The 20297-nt window shown below is 42.4% G+C and overlaps 1 protein-coding gene across 1 annotated transcript; it reads right to left on the bottom strand.

Annotated features, from left to right (window-relative positions):
• Nucleotides 1-1305: 1305 nt before the first annotated feature.
• On the bottom strand, nt 1306-19477 carry scn4ab (sodium channel, voltage-gated, type IV, alpha, b). The gene is made up of 30 exons (XM_041956228.1): nt 19346-19477; nt 19089-19226; nt 18729-18847; nt 18491-18580; nt 18063-18191; nt 17366-17457; nt 16898-17170; nt 16440-16503; nt 16114-16255; nt 15615-15815; nt 14003-14060; nt 12279-12517; nt 11452-11523; nt 11250-11351; nt 10795-11151; nt 10140-10338; nt 9617-9867; nt 8305-8413; nt 7332-7486; nt 6323-6496; nt 6053-6175; nt 5685-5969; nt 4892-4945; nt 3915-4052; nt 3700-3804; nt 3325-3595; nt 2474-3095; nt 2230-2374; nt 2071-2148; nt 1306-1674 (listed from the first exon to the last, which is right to left on the bottom strand). Exons 1-30 carry the CDS (start codon nt 19475-19477, stop codon nt 1306-1308), a joined length of 5286 nt encoding a protein of 1761 aa, XP_041812162.1.
• Between the last annotated feature and the right edge of the window lie 820 nt (nt 19478-20297).

Raw genomic sequence — 20297 nt, 5'->3', positions numbered from 1 at the left:
TGAATCAAATAATCAGAATTCAGAAATCAGATTTTTTTGAGTGTTTCTTTTGTTTTGTTTAGAGGATATTGGAGTTTATTGTAGTGGAGTAGTAGTAGTAGTAGATAAATGTCAGTAGAACCCGATGGCCACATGGAATTGCACGGCAGATGTATGACAAGTGATTGATGACACGTAAAGTCACGTCAGGGCCAGCAGGAACAGCTTGGTAATGTGATTACACAGCCAATTTAAAAACAGGAGTGTTTTCATTCAGCTGTGGGGGCAGCTGTCTTCAGTAGTTTTGATTTTCCCTGAAACATTCTTGAATCTCCCTGAACTCTGTTTAAGTGAAATCAAATGTTATCTTGAAACAGATCTTGTGTGTTCAAATGCTGCTCTTCCATTGGCTGTCTGGTCTGTCAAAAATCACTAAAGCACTTTCAAACAAACTTCATCCAACATATCAGGTTGTTTAACTGTCAAAGACACGTTTCTGTCTCACCGTGTAACGGCTCAACAGAGAAACAGGTCTGAACCCAGACGCTCGACTCAGAGACTAAATAAGTAAGTCTTCATGTTTGCTTGTGGTCCAAAAACAGGCAAAAGTCAAAGCCAGACATGTAGAAGAGAACTTCAAAAGGCTTCAGGATAATGGATGATGGCAGGTGGGGGATCATGCAGACTGAAACTAAGGTGGAAGCACATTAGAGGATCTGTATTCTGCAGGGCTGACAGGCAGAGTGGAGGGGGTGTGGGAAAATGGGTTACTGCAGATCTGAAAGGACGAAGGAGGCCGTTAAGCAGCAGGAAACAAAGCAGATGTGAGAATGTCCACGAGCTGGCATCGTGACAAACAGCTTAGTTTAGATCTGACCGCTGCATAGCTCCACAGGATTGGTCATCTCAAATGTTCATTAAAATACTTCTTTGGTCACAGTAGGTGACTCCTGAACATGTTAAAGAACACTGTGGACCAGTCAAAGCTATAAGTGACAAGCATGATATACACCTGGTAGGGTAAAATCACCTGGCCTTTTATACTTTATCTGCAAAGACAGAGCTCTGTTAGACGATGAAAAACTCCTGGAACAACTAGGCACAAGCAGGAAATGACGCAGACGCAGTAATAAAATGTTTTCATGTGCAAAGCCAGAAGAGCAAAGAATCGACTGACACAGTTCCAGAAAAGCTGCAGCAGTTTTTCAGGCGTCGATGGTTTAAGATCTGCAGCGTTAATGCTGCTCTGCTGAGTCTTTACAGACGCTCGAGTTTACAGAGAGATAATCCATGGCTTCTCCGACAGGAAACACCACAGCTGTTCCATCAGACAATAGACTCCCTCAGGCTTTCGTCTCGCAGGATGGTGGGGGCATTGAGGGGAGGAGCAGTGTGGAGAAGGAACTCACTCTGAAGCTCCACCCAGGTGGGGGGATCCTCACCTGAAACACCTGAGACAGGCTCCTCTGTCTCTGCACCATTTCCGTACAGCTGACTGATTCGTTTATAGAGAAGTCCTTCAGTCTCCGGCGGCGACTCCTCAGCTCGCCGTCCCTCCATCTTCTCTCTGTATTTGTACGATGCCAGTTTGACGGTCCGCTGCAGAAGGTGTTTCCTGTACACTCGTTGGATCACCGTTGCCGCCACTTCTTCCTGTTTCCTCCGTAGAGTGCTGCTGATTGGTTCATATGACACCTGTAGGCAACAATAAATACCTGTGACATCATTACTGTCATCATTATTATTTGATAAATTAATAAACAGTCTTGGTCAATGTTGATGGATATTTCTCAGATGTGAGAATGAGCCAATGAATGACCTCCGTCGCATTTGTGGGGGTTGAGTAATATTAATACTAATATTTGAACAGAGGAAAGGTCAGAGTAGAAAGCTTTTTGCAAATTTTGATCAATAATTTCTATTTTCTTCATGATATAATCCAGAATCAAACCCCAACAAGTCATCTTCCTCTAAAATAAATTCATGCCTGAGGGCTCTTTGACATCATCTGAACACGTCCAGTATTGTATTGGATTATATGAAATTCTCATGGATTAAGATAATAGGTAAAACTACAGAATAGAATAGAACCTTTGAGGGGTTGTTGGCCATGAACTTCTCCTCCATGCTGGCTTTGAGAGCATCCATCTCTCCTGAATCGCCCAAAACCTGCACACATGTAATATGATATAACACAATGTGACATGAAAACGATGAACATGAAAAAAAAATGTGACCAGGTCATGTTACCTGAGCAGTGAGAGCAAGCAGGATGTCCAGACAGTGGATCTTGTCTCCAGGAACCAGAGGCAGATCCATGTGAATCAGTTTAATGGTGTTTGGTTTGGAAATCCTCAGAGGCTCCTTCAGAGTGTCGCAGAAATCTGATAGTTTACTGTAAAACACAACACATCGGAGTCAGACTGTGATCAATAACTCGCCAGATTAAGACTGAGTTCACAGAAAGCAGGACTCTAATGCAGGTGTGCATCACCTATACTGTATAAACTGCGAAGCGTCAGGGTCAAACTTCTCCCAGGTTTCATAAAACATCTCGAAGTCGTCCTCACACAGAGGGTCAGTGCTCTCCTCTGTGGCCACGTTGAAGTTCTCCAGGATGATGGCGATGTACATGTTGACCACCACCAGGAAGGACATGATGATGTAAGTGGTGAAGAAGACAATACCGAGAGCCGGGCTGCCACAGTTTCCTCTGACTGTCGATCCTGGGTTCTCTATGTGGGGGTCGCAGTCCGGTGGGGTGTTCATGATGGGACTCAGCAGACCGTCCCACCCAGCTGATGTTGTGATCATAAACAAACAGATCATGCTGTTCCCAAATGTCTCAAAGTTAAACATGTCGTCAATCATGGCCTCCTTCTTAACATAGGCGAAGTTAGACATGCCAAAGATAGAGAAGATAAACATGATGAGGAAGAGGAGGAGACCGATGTTAAAGAGGGCAGGAAGTGACATCATCAAGGCGAACAGCAGTGTCCGGATCCCCTTGGCTCCACGAATGAGGCGAAGAACTCGGCCAATACGAGCCAATCGGATCACACGGAAGAGCGTGGGTGAGACAAAATACTTCTCTATGATGTCAGCGAGGAGGAGGCCTGAGGGGAAGAAAAAAATGGCAAAATGGAACATTTTTTCCTCTTCTGGGCTAAAGAGAAAATGTTTGTTGTATTAACACGACTAAATGTGAAGACTAGACAAAAAACCACCATCAGGTCAAATTTAATGGCCCATTTCCTAAATTTTAAGACATGGAAAGAGAAAACATTCTGACACAAGAGACTGGATGATAAGACAATGACATCACTAGACCCTTCGCCATCTCACCAACAATGGACAGGATGACGACCACAAAGTCGAAGATGTTCCAGCCGACGGCAAAATAATGCTGCCGGAGCGCGATGATCTTCAGAGTGCACTCGGTGGTGAAGATGACGATGAAGACTAGGTTGACCCAGTACAGGATGATTTCTTTCTCCACGCTCTGCTCGTCCGTCTCCACCATCATGGTTACCATGTTAAGACAGATCAACACCATGATGAAGATGTCAAAAAACTGTTTGGTCACCAGGTCAAAGACCAGAGCCTGGAACTTATTCTAGTGAGACAGAAAGAAAAGCACATCATGGTAGCCCGGAAAAAGCACTGAAAACTGCATGAAATGCATCTTTAAATTCTATTTACTGAAAAAACTGAACTGACCTCAGGTCGGGGAACGGGTTTCTGAGGTTTCTTCGAGCCCAGTTTCTTCATGGCATTGTAATATTTCTTCTGCTCCTCCGTCATGAAAATATCTGTTCCTCCCATGTAAAGACAAAAGAAAACAATATTTATTCACTGAATCCGGACAAAGCTCAGGTGATCTTTCAGTTTAAACTCTTAAAGTCTGAACAGGCTGTCAGTGAGTAGAAACATATCTTGGCCTTCTGCTGGTTGAAGTTGTCGATGATGACTCCGATGAAGAGGTTAAGGGTGAAGAAGGAGCCAAAAATGATAAAGCAGACGAAGTAAAGGTACATGTATAGGTTAGCTTCGTACATCGGCTGGGACTCCACCTACACACACACACACACACACACACACACACACACACACACACACTCAGTATAGTAACCATGGTAACCAGAGTCAAGTCACACATACAACTTGACGTAGATCTGATATTTTACTGTTATGATTAGAACAATGGTAGGGTAGCAGTATCAGTATGAGTATCTGTAATTGTAGTAATGTTAATAGCAGTATGAGTAACATTTCCAGTATCAGTACCAACATTAATACCAGTACTAGTGCCAGGATACAGCCACGTTTCCATCAAGCAGCCCAGTTCATTTGTTCCACACTAGAACTGTCAACAGTTCTGAATAGGATCAACAGGATCAACGGGATCAACGGGATCAACAGGATCACTCCACTCGGTCCTGTTTGGTTGTTAACAACCTGTTGAGGTTCTAAGTGAGCTGAGCCAGTACTAAAAGGTGGGGTTCAAACACTGCAGACCACTGACCACAGTGAGACATAGCTCAGTGCATAGTCAGTGTGCCTTGAACACAGCAGATGAAAAGGTTAGCAGGAAGTTAGCAGTCTGGAAGTAAAAGTACGTTACAGGCGAAAGTGTTCAAAAATTCAGTATCTTCTCAAACCAAGAGAAGTCTTTTCTGTTATTTCCCAAATGCTGGAAAAGTTAAATGGGTTAGCCCCAAAGTCCCAGTACCAGCCTGCCTTCATTCAGGAGTGCTGTCTGCAGTGGAAACAATGATTAGTTAGATTTAAGGATACAGAAAGCATTTGGTGGAAACATGGCTGAAGTACCAGTACCAATTCCAGTATCAATACCAGAATAACTACCAGTATTAGTATCAGAATTTTTAAAACTATTAATTGTTGGACTGACGTCTCTCGAGTCCACCGCTGCATACATGATGTCCATCCAGCCTTTAAATGTGGCCTGAAAGAGACGAAACTCATTAAGACAAGTTTTCACTCAGACAGCTGAACAGAAAAAGTTGAGTCACTACAGTTCGACCTAGCACAGGGGTCGGCAAGCTTTACCACTCATGAGCCATCTGCCGTCACCTTCATCTTTACACGGGATCGTAAGCTGTCATCTGTGAGGTGTTTGTTTTAAAAACTGAACTAAAATGAAGTACATGTTGATTAAATACTCATTATTTTCAAAAGCCACAGGGGGCCGGTTGCCGACCCCTGACCTAACAGTGGAAAGGATGTTAGCTCAGATACTCTTTTCAGGCTGCTATCTCTCTAAACTGTTAAAGGATTAACTATAAAAGTTTGAATTGTGACTCACAGGAAATCAAAGACACACTTCAGCTTAACAAACACAGACAGGTGGTGTATCCTTCGATATTGGGGTTATTGATACTCTAGTCAGAACAAAGTGGTTATTATGATGCTATAACACGTCAGGTCTCGTGGTTTCACGGTTTCTTATATAAGACTGAATCGCTTGTGTAGTGTTTATATGTTAAATTAGTTAGGAGCAGGTAGGATGGTCACTGATTTTTGATAAGAGGAATAAGGATCCATCACGGCCTACAGGCGAAGCAACAACACACTTCACTTCCTGCCTCTATTACAGTTTCTGCTATAATGCAGAATAGCGCAGTTACTAACTGAACACAACAAGTTGCACCTTGTGAAATCACGTGTTGAGTGTTGAGACTCACTACTTGCAGCAGCGACAGGTAGCCCATCCCCACGTTGTCATAGTTGACCTTAACGTTCTTCCACCGGACCTCAGTGGAGTTTGCCTCAATCAGAGCGAGACACTCGGTCTTGTTGTTGACATCTTCAGAGCTAAATATCTCCTCAGACGTCTCGTTAAAACAGTAATAAAACTTTCCTGCAAACAGATTCACTCCCATGATGCTGAAGATCAGCCAGAAGATCAGACACACCAACAGCACGTTAAAGATGGACGGGATCGCTCCAACCAGGGCATTCACTACCACCTGCGGACAGACAGAGAGAGGCGGACAGGTTACCTGCTGATCATCCTGTCTGTCTGCGTCAGTGAATAAAGCGCCTTTCTCACCCTCATGCCCTCAAAGCGAGACAGGGCCCTTAGGGGCCTCAGGGCTCTCAGAGTCCTCAAAGACTTAATGGCTCCCAGTTCAGAGTATCCCAGAATGTTTGCTGTCAGAGACACCAGAGACACCTGTAAGACACAGCACACCTGGTGACGACATCTGACTGCAGGTCAGCTGCAGCAGACTATTGAACACAGCTGGAACAGAGAGACAGGCTGTGTTTTGTCGTGTTTCTGACTGTGGTTCTGTTCTTCTGCAGGTATTCATGTCCTTACATCTACGATGAGGAAGTCGAGCCAGCACCAGGCATTGGTGAAATAAGTCTTGAATCCGTAGGCAAACCACTTGAGAACCATCTCCACCACAAACACGTAGGTGAACACCTGGTCCGCGTACTCCAGAACCGTCTTTATGATGACACGTTGCTCCAGGTAGATGTCCTCAAATGCCTGCTCACATACAGACAGAGATCATCGCCTGCACAGGTGTTGACTGACAGGTGACATACATCACAGTTTCTCAGCCACAGGATTAGGCCTCAGAGTTTACTTTACATGCAGACAGAGAAAAAAAGTTTCCATAATCATGTGAAATTAAAAAGCACCAGGTTTGACATCACTTTACTTCTACTTTATTCAATAAACTTGTCGTGGTTGTGCTTTTCTTTATTGTTCTATTATGTTATGTTGTGCTTTAATGTGATGTCACGTTAGGCTGCGTTATGTTGTATTATTTTAGATTATGCTCTGCAATTTCATGTTTTTTGTGTCAGTCATGTTGTGTTATCTTTTTTGTTTACTATGTCATCATTATGAATTATGATCACAATGATCATGTCATTGTTTGAGGGTCTGTCACGGTTTTAAAAAGTTCTCAGTTAGTTGAGGCTAATCTCACCTGTGCGATGTGCACCAGCCGTGTTAGTAGTAGAGAACGACAGCTGTTTTTGTGGTCCACTCTGAGCCATGTCAGGCATGTTAGTAGCCCTGTGGTCAGTTTATCAGCACTCTGCTCTCGGTCATGTTGTCTCCACAGGTTAGTACTCACACCGCACACATTCCTGAGAACCAATCAGATCTGAGCTGCTCAGTCAAGTAATCAGATCAAACAGACCAACCACCATCGAGGAGGACTAAAAAAAGCAGCCAGACTTACAGATATAAATATAAAATATATATTAAAACAAAAACAAGAAAGCAAATAAAAAAGTATCAGCACTGATCGTATTGTTATCACTCATCAGGTATAAATCAGTAATCTAAAATATTGTATAGTAATGTTTACCAGAGCTCCACTGCTTAGCAGGATCATGAAAATGATGAAGGTCTCAAAGTAGTTGTGTTCTACAATGGAGAAACAGGTTCTCCTGAAGTTAGACCAGACTTTCCCTCTGCCTTGGGATGTGTCTATGTCCAGCAATGGACAGCGTTGGTAACACTCTGAAATGTATACACACAAACAAATGTTTTATTTGAATCAGCCGGTTACATTATAGTGTACTCAAGACTGACATATTTACAGACATCTTTACATCTCCTGCAGCAGAGCCAGACCACCTGTTCGAGCTATCGTTCAACGCTTCACCTGTCTTTGCGTTTTCTTTTGTAAAACTTCCAATAGCAGCTCGCTAACTATACAGACGTCCTGTACAAGAAGAGCCAAAGTCATCTCCATCTGATAAGAAGGCTGAAGTCCTCTCTAGTGAGCAGAACATGGTTAAGAACATTTGATCACACTGTGGTGGCATCTGCAATCTTCTACGCAGTGGTCTGCTGGGGCTGTGAGAGCTCTGAGAGGGACAGAAAGAGACTAAACTGGTCAGAAGAGCTGTCTCAGTCCTGGACTATCCTCTGGATAGCATCGAGGAGGTGGGTGAGAGGAGGCTGTTAGCCACTGACATCAATCATTAGCAGCCCCTCTCACCCCCTGCATGAGATGGTGGGGGTCTTAAGCAGTCCCTTCAGCAACAGACTGCTGCATCCACTGTGTAAGAGGGAACGCTACCACAGGTCCATAACTTCTGTGTTCAGACTCTTAAGCTAGAAACAAAGTTAGCCAGCAAGCTATAATGAGATAGCAAAGAAAAAAGAAAAAAAGCACAAATGACAATCACGACTAAAAAACGCACTAATAGTGGCCTAAAAAAATCAAATACATAAACACATGCTAAACACAGCCAAGTCTGTTACACTGACTGACCTGTGTGCGTGTGCATGTGTGTGTGTGCGTGTGCGTGTGTGTGTGGGGGGGCTCATACTGTCACTCCAGCAGTCCTCAGGTGTGTTTCCATCATGACTTTCATCATCTTCTTCCTCCTCGACTTCAGGATGTTTCTGCACAGTACTGCAGACGGAGGACTCGTCACACTGAACAAACACATCAGTATGGTTCACATGTACAAGACAAAATGTTCTTACTCTCAAGAACCCAAAACTCCGCTTTGTATCGTCCTGCTTTCCATACACCGAATGGCTGTAAACTAAAACTGTCAAAATCATTGAAATACCTGTGAATTTGTCTTGAGCTGTCGGACAGACAGACAGCATGTGGAGCAACTGGCTCAGAAACTTAAATAAAGATGTTTCTTCTATCAGAATAAAACCTGTTTGTACAGTAAATCATCACGACTGTTCTGGAACATGAAGATAATCTTTATTCTCATGCTGCTCCACCTCAAAACAACTTGATGCAGTTTATCACCGTGCTTACAGGAGATCAATATCATCATCATCACTGTTATTTATGGAGGTCTATTGCAGAAAGAAGCAGCCTCAGTTTATCACTTCATTTTTCAAATTTAAAACAATTAATTTATCCATACCCACCATGTGCAGTTTTTTCAAAGCCATGTGCAATTCTCAGTTTTCTTTCCATTGGCAATAATATTTTTATATCCTGCAACATATTTTTTTATAGCTCTTTTGTATAAAATGTCCATATATACTGTATGTATGGTCAACTTTTTATTTTGTATGTTGTAATTTTTATTCTCTTACTGCCTGCTGCCTGTAACATCCAAATTTCTCTGATAGGGGATTAATAAAATCTCATTTTATCTTAATTGTTCTTAATACTGAAGTTGGACAGACTGCCTTCCAGACAGATGACAGATTGTAGAGCGTCACAGAATGTCTCAAACCACCGGTCAATGAGTCTCCATGAGACCTCATTAAATACATTTTCATTTTTTTTTTTTTTTAATTCACTTTACTGATCCCAAACTGGGAAATTGTTCTCTGCTTTTCACCCATCACTGTAAACACACACATGCACATGCAGTGAACACACAGGAGCAGTGGGCTGCCGCATCAGGCGCCCGGGGAGCATATGGGGGGGTTAAGTGCCTTGCTCAAGGGCACATCAGCCGGCTAATGGAGAGGGGAGGGGATACTCCACTGCACCCAAGTTTCTCTGCCAGTCCGGTGGGGGGAATCGAACTGGTGACCCTCACAAGCCGCTTCTCCAACCTCTAGACCCCGGCTGCCCCAAATACATGTTGTATCTGTGAATGCAGCGTCACACCACAACTTAAAGTTCATTTTTCAATGAAAGAATAGAACCGTATTTACCTGAGAGTGTTTTTCTTCCTCCTCTTCCTCTTCATCCTCTTCATCGTTTTCGTCATCATTATTGTCAGGCATCTCAAAGTCAGACTCAACCTCTGCAATGGGGACCCTTAGTAAGGCAATGTTGTGGTAGTTGCTGGTCAGGTTGTCATAGTTACAGCCGAGGGACTCGACTTCTGACACTGCCTGGTCTGAAGACACAAAGGTCAAAGCCGAAAGCTCCTTCGTCGTCCTGTTTTCTTCCCCATTGTGGACTGCTGACAATGAGATTCACAAACACGAAAAATCAGTAAATCACATAAAATTCAGTCATAAGTGGATGATTTAGAGAAACAGAACGCCAAACCAGTCTGAATTCATAAAATACTAAGAAAAAGTAAATAAAAATTCTGAAAACCAAACAGAACACCTGAAACACAGGATGGATACAAATGAATACTAACATAAAAAGTCAACACAGACCACCAATAATTAGAAAGAAAGATTCATAAGCAAGTCTTTGCTGTAGTTACAGGTCAGGCCTTACTTGGATGGTCTGGGTTAATGTGGTTCTTCTTTCCCATTAAAGTCCAGATATGTTCCAGGATCCACGTCTTGGTCCAGGCCATAGCCCTATTGATCCGGTTTATGGCTATCTGCAAGTTGTTTTCCCCTTCATCTTCTGGAGCTGCAAGATTATCACCACTGAATGAGCTCAACAGCAAGGCCAGGAACAGATTCAGCACCTGAAACGATGCCCGGAACAGATTCAAGACCTAAAACAAGGTCAGGGATAGATTCACCTAAAATGAGACACCAAATAAATCACGGCCTGAAACATGACCAGAGTAAGATTTAGGAACAGACTAACCCTAACCCGACAACAAGGGCAGGAACAAATTTAGAACTAGATTAAGGACTGGCAACAAGGCCATGAAGGGATCCAGGAACTGATTCAGAATGGGTAATAAAACCAGGTACAGATATAGGATCATAGAGGGCAGGAGAATATTCAGGATCTGAGTTCTGATTGGTTTAGAAATTTCAGACTTTGTTCGCTTCCTGTTCCCAGTCAGCCTCATTCAACCAGAAACCCTAACCACCGACCACTGAGCTGGATGCATCTGTAGCAACAGCTGGCCCACTGAACTCTGGACAATTAATGACATTTTGAAACAGGCTCAGGACACAGAGTAACTCACCACCAGGTTCCCAATGACAAGAACCATCATAAAGATGATCAGACACATGGTCTGACCTGAGACCTCCATGCAGTCCCACATTGTCTCGATCCACTCTCCACACAAGACCCTGAAGATAATGAGGAAGGCGTGGAAGAAGTCATTCATGTGCCAGCGAGGAAGCTCGCAGTCGAGTGCGATGCGACAGACGCAGTCTTTGTAGTTCTTTCCAAACAGCTGCATGCCAACGACTGCAAAGATGAAGACGATGATTGCTAGAACCAGAGTCAGGTTCCCCAGAGCCCCCACTGAGTTCCCGATGATCTTTATCAGCATGTTGAGGGTTGGCCATGACTTGGCCAGCTTAAACACTCGCATCTGGACATGAGACAGGTAGACAGGCAGGTGAGGAGACAGGAAACAACAACTTGATTGTTTTACTTGGTAAATAGCAACAATGATGATGTCACACTGACCAATCGAAAGGAGCGCAGCACAGACAGGCCCTGAACATTAGCCAGTCCCAGCTCCACTAGACTCATGGTAACGATGATGCTGTCAAAGATGTTCCAACCCACCTGTATCCATGGCAACAGAACAATCACATACATGTGTTACCATGGTAACAGTTGTCAGTCATGATCATTGAGCTGGTGACAAACAAACAGTAACTCTGACCTGAAAGTAGAAGTATGGGTCCATGGCAAGAAGTTTGAGGACCATCTCAGCGGTGAAGATCCCTGTGAAGACCTGAAGGCAGTCAGAGGTCAAATGTCAGAATTTTACAGTTTTAACAGAAATTGCACATGAGGCTCACATTAACAGGCCACAGTGCACTGAGCTGGTTTCAGGTCAGTACTTCAGAGAACTGACAGAGAGCACTATGTGTGTCTGTTGTATTTATGCTTATCAGTAATGTTATATAAAAGCTGAGAAGGTCTGTGAGTCTTTGAGTCCCACCTGTGGTTGGTTTTTATTTATGAAAAGGCTTTGGTTCAGGTTCAGGAATAATTTACTTTTTCAATATTTAACAAAGTCTTTGACTTTGACGTCCATGTTGGAAGTTGAAGGACTAACTTTTACTTATTTACATAAAGGACAACATGGTCCATGCTCATCAGAGAAACTCATTTATGTCATAGACAGCAAGTAAAGAATGTCATTTTTAAAATATTTTTACTTATTGGAGTATTTAATGGAGCATAACATAATGTATTAAGGTGATATTTGGTCACTCGAGTGAAAAAGTGTTTATGTAGCAGATGATGACCTGTAATTGCAGACTGTCCATAAATACTGGTGCATGTTCACTTTGTAACCTGAAGAAGATCATCTGTGGCTGAAATGATACCATTCATATCCACAGACAATAAAAGAAATGGGAAACGTGTTCTGTAGAAACTTTTGTACTCGAACTCAAGTAGTTATTTTCAAGACTACTTCTTTACTTCTGGCAGTAATTTCATCTTACCTCTGAAACTGACTGACTTTTCTTCATCACTCACCAGATTTCCAACACTCAGAAGATGCTCAAAGTCCTCTGTCATTGGATAATGCTCCATGGCCATGAAGACGGTGTTGAGAACAATGCAGATGGTGATGCCGAGGTCGACGAACGGGTCCATGACGATGGTGTAGAGACACTGTTTGAGCCGTCGCCAACAGCCACAACAGTCCCACTTGAGAAATATGTTGGCAAAGGCATACCAACATGGAGGACATGGCCTCTGGTCGTCCTCAAAGTCTGAAACACGTGGCAGGTTAGTCAGATGATAAATTTGAAAACAAGTTTTCACCAAAAGACCATCTCAGACTTTCTGCCTGTTGAAGGGGGGGGTATTTTTAACATCATTTGCTCTGCTAAATAAGCTCTTGTCTGTCTGTTAATTGGCTGTTAACAAGTTTTTTATTTTGCTGCATTTTATCAGCTCACTCTGAAATTTGACTTTGGTGCAAAAATAGAAGGAGTCAAAAGTCTTGTTACAAATCTGATAGATGCTAGCATGCTATCACTGACAGCATTACAGGCCAGAAACAGTTAATGTGTAATCACAAGAGTGAGACCCTGGAGAGTCTTCTCAGAGAGCTTCTAACTTAGCCTAAACATTTCTAGCAAGGAGCCGTAGCTTAGAAGTGACGTAGAAAACTTCTCAGAGCTACTCTAAACAAGGAAGGAACCGAAACTTTTATCTCAGTGAGGAGGCGGGGTTGACCCCATTGCTAGGTATGACACAATCCCTGTTTTTGAGTTGGAGTGAGTGTTCTCTCTTTTTGTAGCGGCTGTGCTGGTCGTGCCTCCTCCGAACACCTATTGATGGCGTCATCTGATTGGTCCCTGCGGCTGCTTCTGGCGTTTAAACCAGAGTCTTCCCCAGTTGTCGGTGGAGCCTCGAGTTGGCGGCAGTGGTGTTTGGTTCTGGCGTTTCCTGCTACAAGCCTTGTCCTGTAGCTTTGTGTGTCGTATAGCTCTTTGTGGTGTTTTGTTTTTCAAAAATATTCGACTTACTAACTTCGTTGCACTGTAAATATATTTGCAGTATTGTGTTTCTTTGTCTTTTCTTGTAGCTGTTCACCTGTGCATCAGGCCTCTTTTTGTTCAGTAATAAATTTGTGGTTGATTTTTGGCACCTCGTTGGGAGTGATTTTGATTTGGTTTGGTCTTTTTTCCGAACTCTTTTATGTTGCATCCCTGCTCCCCTAGGCTGGGTCGTAACACATACAGCGTTGGACACCAGTAAGCAGGACAACACCAGTTTCCACTAATACTTCATGTTTCTGCTTCCATTCTTCATCTTTCCTCTTCTGTCTGATTTGTCTTGTGTGTGGTTCAAATTAATACGTTCATCATCAAAATAAAATGACTCACAATCGCCGCCATGATAATCTACGAGATAATCCAACATTAGATCTATTTTAAAGACACAATAACTCTGTGTCAGTGACACACATGTAAACATGAGGTGTGTGCTGATGAATACGGAGGGTGAGAAGGTCAGCTGGTAAATGATCACTGCAGTTATCCAACATGGCCGTTCCAGGCGCTTGTGACACTGATTCACAGTGATGTCAAATAAAATGTAAATTAGAACCTATAACCTAGTCTATAAAAATCAGTTTGTAAAGGCTGTGAAAACGTGCGTGTGTTCAGGGGGGTGGGACAGTTTGGGGGTAATGATGTCTTAACTGACTTAATTTTGTATGTATTTAGTGTGTATATATGTGTTTATACCTTCCATTGCAGTGTGTTCTTGCTCGTGGCTCTTTATTTCTGCAGATGAAGTCTTCTTCTGTGGTCCTGATTCTTGTTTCTCTAAGAGCGCCACCCTACAGGCCGCCTGCTGTAATGACAACAAGAATTAATGTTTAGCTTTGTGTGTGTTCAGGTGTGTGAAGGAAAAGAATGTGATAACTAACATTAACTTAACATCTGCTCAAAATGTAATAATTTTCGTGTTAATGTAGCAAATATCAATAATGTAACAATCCACTTATAATCTACAACTTGTGAACAGTCTTTTGAGGATGCCCCTTTCAGACCCAACCATGATACTCTCACCTGTTACCAATCAACCTGTTTACCTGTGGAATGTTTCAAACAGGTGTTTTTTGAGCATTCCACTACTTTCCCAGTGGTTTTTGCTCATGTCCCTACTTGTTTGATGTTGGGACAACATGATAATGTTGTTGCTGCATCAGATTCCGAATAAGCAGATATTTACAAAAATCAATGAAGTTCATGAAGGTTATGTATAGTTCGTGTTTTACCTCATCAACTTCATTGATTTTTGTACTGTTTTCAATTGAGTATATATCAAAAAGGATTATCAAATTATCCCATTCTGTTTTATTTATGTTTTACACAACGTTTGTGTGTGTGTGTGTGTGTGTGTGTGTGTGTGTGTGTGTGGACTAACATTCAGAGGTAAGGCTTGTTTAGGTTTTTGAGCAGGTATCTGAGAGATGCAACAGTGAGATTGTGTCATGATGATTTATAGCTAATGAAGAAAACTTAAACCTAAAGATAGAGGTGTATTATTATTATTATCATTATTAGCTACAATCATTACATCTGTAATATTTTTTTAACTAAACAAATAATGCAATAACCAGTCAATAGTCTAATAACATCATTATATTGTGTGCAAAAAGTTATGACGTTATTGGTTCAGAATTTTATTTCATATTTCGGAATTTATGACATGTGTCCACATAATTCTATTCATAGCCGGTCATGTCCAAGAAGTTATGTTATGTTTTTGCCCTGTGTCCATGTTGTCTTGTGACTTCCTGTTTTATTGTGAAACCTAACTCTCCTCTCATTTCAGGCCCTTGACTTCCTGGTGTCCTTCCTGCCTGTCTGATTGTCTACCCCGCCCTGATTGTTTCATGTGTATATATAGTCTGCGTTTCCCTTTGTCCCGGGCCAGTTTGTCTTGTCTTGTGCAGTCTGAACCTACGCCAATCCATGCCACGTCTTGTTACCAGGTTTTGTATTTCTTTGTTACTTTGTCTAGTTAAATCCTATAGTCTTGCCTTGCTTTATTTTGATACTTTGCCTTGCCTTTTCCTTTCACAGTCGTTTTCCTCGTAAGAGTGATTTTTGTTTTTCCTCCTTGAGAGCGATCTTTAGTTATTAGAATAGTTTGTGTCTTCCTCTGTAAAGAGCGATTTTTTTTTGTTACTTTGTCATTAAAGATTGTTTGATTTACACTTTGTCTCCTGAGTCGTGCACTTGGGTTCAAGTCCTAGTTCGGTAGTGACATAGCCAAGAAATTATTAAATTATTGGGTTCTACAATGTGATTAAATGCTGTTGACAGATGACAATCTGTCAGAACGGACCTCCTCCTCTCTCTTCTTCAGTGCCTCCAGGATCTGAGCGTACTCTTCCTCTTTTTGTTTGGCCTCAGCAATGGTGGCCTCATTCTGCTCAGCATATGCCATGGCAACCACGGCTAGGATGAGGTTGATTAGATAGAACGAGCCGAGGAAGATGACAACCACGAAGAAAATCATATAGGTTTTACCTGCTGCTCGCAGTGTCTGCAAATAGACAGGTGAGAGAAAGACAGGTGAGAGAAAGACAGGTGGAGACACAGACAGGTGAGAGAAAGACAGGTGAGAGAAAGACAGGTGAGAGAAAGACAGGTGAGAGAAAGACAGGTGGAGACACAGACAGGTGAGAGAAAGACAGGTGGAACGACAGACAAGTGAAAAGCAAACCTTTAACTGTCTAACAGGCAACTGATGGAGGAAGCACATCGTACCTGCTGACACTCATAAATAAAAGTCAAAAGCCAGCGAGGACCAGTCACTGTACTGGGACCAGTAAGCTACTGACCAGCTGGAAGAGGTTTTCCCAGAAGTCCTGGGTCATCAGTCTGAAAAGAGCCAGGAACGCCCAACCAAATGAGTCATAGCTGGTGTAGCCGTAGTTTGGATTTCTTCCAGCCTTCAGACAGACATAACCCTCCGGGCAGACCCTGAACACATCATCATCATCATCATCATCATCCTCATCACCATAATCATCATCCTCATGATCTTCATTATCATCATCACATCACCTTCAACTTCATCATCATCCTCAACACACCACCATCATCATCATCTTCATTTTTCATGACATCATTATTGTAGAAATTACAGACAGACACGTGAACATACCCGGCGTCAGAGCTGTTGCCACACAGCAGAGCATCGAGCTGATCAGGCAGATAGTAGTAGTTCTCTACCGGACAGAAAGACAGATGGTCAGAGATGTTAGAGCAGTAGTACTTGTACCGTGTATTTCACTACGAATAGTGAAGCAAAGAACTTCACATTCTGACTGATCAAACATTCATTCTGACTGTCTGACAGCAGCAGAGGATCATGGATATTGAACTATTTAGAGACTGAAACGAAGGTAAAACTAGGTGTCCATTCAGTAACGTTCAGGGCATCCATTAAAGAATCATTTGAACTGAGTACAGAAAAATGCTTCAGGAACCAGCAGCTCTTCAGTCTTCACGCTTAAATTAGAAAACCACCGCTTGTAGTTTTCACTGAGCTACAAACATCAAAAATAGTTTAAGACTTCTAACAAACCATGAGGCTGTCAAATGTCGCCATCTTCATTATACCTGGATTGTTAATGTACTCGTAGAAATCAAAATCGCTGGATCCTGTATTGTTGGTGTGGGTGTCGTTGCCATGGTAACCTGTGTCAAAATTGATGTCAGACGTGTTGTTGCTTAGCAACAGGGGTGGCATCAGGACACATTTTTGCCGCAGGTTTCCCATGAAGAGCTGCAGACCAATCAAAGCAAAGACACTGAGGCAAAACACTGTCAGGATCATGACATCAGCCAGCTTCTTCACTGATTGGATGAGAGCTCCAACAATCGTCTTCAGACCTGAAGGAGGGGGGGTGGGGAGGGATTGGGGTTAAAAACTGACCCACCAGTCAGAATAATAAACATCGAGTCATCGACATAGAAACGGACTGTTTGTAAAATCAATGAAAGAACAAAGACATGTTTGATGGTTGGGCTGTAACAAGGTGCCATTAGGCCATTTAAGGTGGATTTAACACACACACACACACTGACCAGGAATGACGGTGATGGTCTTCAGAGCTCGAAGAACTCTGAATGTTCTCAAGACAGAAACATTTCCCAAATCTACAAACTCTGTCAGATATCTGAAACACAGAGAGACCAACATCACCGTCATCATCATTTTCAACATCATGTACATTATCAGCATCTTTATGAATCACTTCATTTAAAAACTAGAAAATTCCCTCTGGGAAATTTTGAAAGGGACACGGGGGGCTACTGCGGGGGGAACCATCTCTGTCAACATAGACATGATCATCTTTCACTGAGCAATGATTGAGGAGCTGTAATCACATTAAGTCTTCTGTGTGTGTGTATCTCTGTAATCAAGTTACCTGTATGTGCGTGTGTGTGTGTGTGTGTGTGTGTGCGGTGTGTGTGTGTGTGTGTGTCTGAGCCGACAAAATTATCTACGTTTTAAAGTTTGAATGAAGTCTCTAGGAGAAACTATGGCGAAGCAGTGGACAATTGAAAAAGGCTGCAATTTGAGAAAACAGCAGATATCAGAGGTAGTCAGTCTCTGATTAATGAATTGCTCTCAGCTGTGCCTGTGGGTTCAGCTCAGAGGTTGCCATGACAACTTGGGGCTGTGTAAAACATAAAGCATTCTGTTTTATGTTTTACACAGCGTGTAATTGTTGTGGAGTCTGTGATGAATAAGTGTATGTCAGTAGTCATTGACTCATACGCCATGCTGATGACCATGAAATCCAGCCAGTTCCAGGGGTCTTTGAGGAATGTGAAATCTCCAACACAGAATCCTCTGGACAGAACTTTGATGGTTGCTTCAAATGTGTAGATGAATGTAAAGACGTACCTGTTCAATGACAGAAAAATACTTTTGAATTATTAAAAACTAAAAACATGCCGAGCTGATGCTAAAGAGGAGAGAGATCAAATATTTTCACCCAGCAAATATACCTTTTGGAGCCACCACACCCACCCCACACAAAGCAGAGTGTACCCCCACTTGGAGGCCTACTGTGGGCAATTCAATATTCAATATTGAATACAAAGCTGAGAATGTTCCCACAGAAAAACTACAGGGGGGCCCCAAAGGGCAACACTGCTGTGATTTCACTCCAGTCGTGTGTTAGTGTGTGTGTGATGACTCACTCCACAGTCTTACTCCATGCTGGGGGATCACTCATCGTCATGAACGCACAGTTGGTCAAAATTGTCACCATGATGAACATACTAAATAAAGTTTGGATTTTAAGGATGAAACACATTATTATGGAATGGTTTATCAGTAAACTGCCATGTGTAGCTAAAATTCAATAAATCTGCTGCTAAGCACATTTCCCTCACTGACCAATCAGGGAGGATTACAGTGTAACATCGTAAAGGATATGAGTGAATGAGGATCTTGATGGCGATGGTCCTCAGTGGGTTGAACGGACTGAGCGCGTAACAAGCCGGCTCAGCGTTAAACCTGTAGATGATGTTTCCTTTACTGAGCACAATGAACGTCTGCAGAGAGACAGACACACAGGACAAACAGAGTTCGGAGGGAGAATGGTGTTTTATTTATTACTGTTATTTTTAATTGAAGATGAATGATGCTGATCTGAGATCAGAAATATGTGAAAGTAAGACAAATGACCAAATTAAACAAACGTTTAGTTTCATTCTGAAGTTGACATCATGGATTATTTTCACAGATAATGATTATTCTTCAGACCGTAGAGGAAAAATATTTTTTCAAAGAGACCTTCTGTGATTGGTAGAAGGGATCTAGCTCCTCCAATGGGGTGTTGAGAAGCTCGGGGGGTGGGTCTCCATAGATGAATGGGAGGGGCTTCCCAGCCTCCAGGTCACTCGCTGGTTTAGGAAGATTTTCCTCCGCTATCTGTTAGACAGCCAATCAGAGAGGCAGCCAGCCAGATAGGCAGCCAATAGGAGAGGCGACTAATCAAATACTTGTTAGTTTATTGATGACTTGTTATTGACAGCTGATATGTTTTCTACCTCGATGTTCTTCTCCTTCCTCCTCTGTTGCTCTTTCTCCTCGACTTCATGTCGTCGTTGGATTTCCTCCAGGGAGGCAGGCGTGAAGCGTCTTAAGACCTCTGAACCAATAGGGGGCAGCAGAGATGCCATCCTCACATAATGCAGTGCTGCTCAAATTCAACCGTTGCCCAGCAACTGCCTACTGTGATGGGGGAGGCAAAAACACATATTCATTCACATAGCAGCAACTAAAATTAAACCAGACTTCACAGCTTTGAAAACTCTGCTAAGAAATATGTAGCATTGCATAACTTGTAGCATTTTTTGGGATTCCTGCTGAAAATGTAATCATCACTGCAAAGCAGGTGGATGTTAGTGCTTTCACCAAACTGTTGGCCCATCTAAGAATTGTATTGGCTCTGGAAATGTGCCACACCTCCTTCCTTCTCCTCATGACTTTGTGACCTTGTGCTTTACCTGAAGCTTGAAAAAAACACAATCGAGGGGGCTATGGACAAATTATTTTCTGTCTGACAGCCCCTCTTAACTTATTATAAAATTTATCTCCAGACCATACCACATAATTGCATTATTTCGTGGTATGCACCTCCTCTTGTGTGGGTGCTAAAGCCAAATGTCAGTCTACACTGTGAGAGAAAAGCGAGAGGGTGTAGATGGGTGCGTTAAAATAAAAACTTCAATCAGTGTACAGTTATTTCTGTTTTGTGTGTATTTGAACCTTCTATTTCAATAAAAAACTTGATCATAAGAACCCGGTCTTACATCAAAATGTATAACACCTACGTTGGTCAAGGCAACAAAACACATCAGTTTCACAATGACGCTCTAAAACTGTGAGATACCTGCCTTTTTTTTTTTTAACCCTGTTCTTTACTGTTCTTGTGAAACAAACAAAGGGCAGACATTCCTTTTATTTTCAGCGGAAAAGCAATATTTTCCATTAGTTTCT

The sequence above is a fragment of the Chelmon rostratus genome, chromosome 17 (genome assembly GCF_017976325.1).
Source record: "Chelmon rostratus isolate fCheRos1 chromosome 17, fCheRos1.pri, whole genome shotgun sequence".
Lineage (NCBI taxonomy): Eukaryota > Metazoa > Chordata > Actinopteri > Chaetodontiformes > Chaetodontidae > Chelmon > Chelmon rostratus.
The sequence above is the reverse complement of the archived record's forward strand: the minus strand, read 5'-3'. Positions and strand labels throughout refer to the sequence as shown.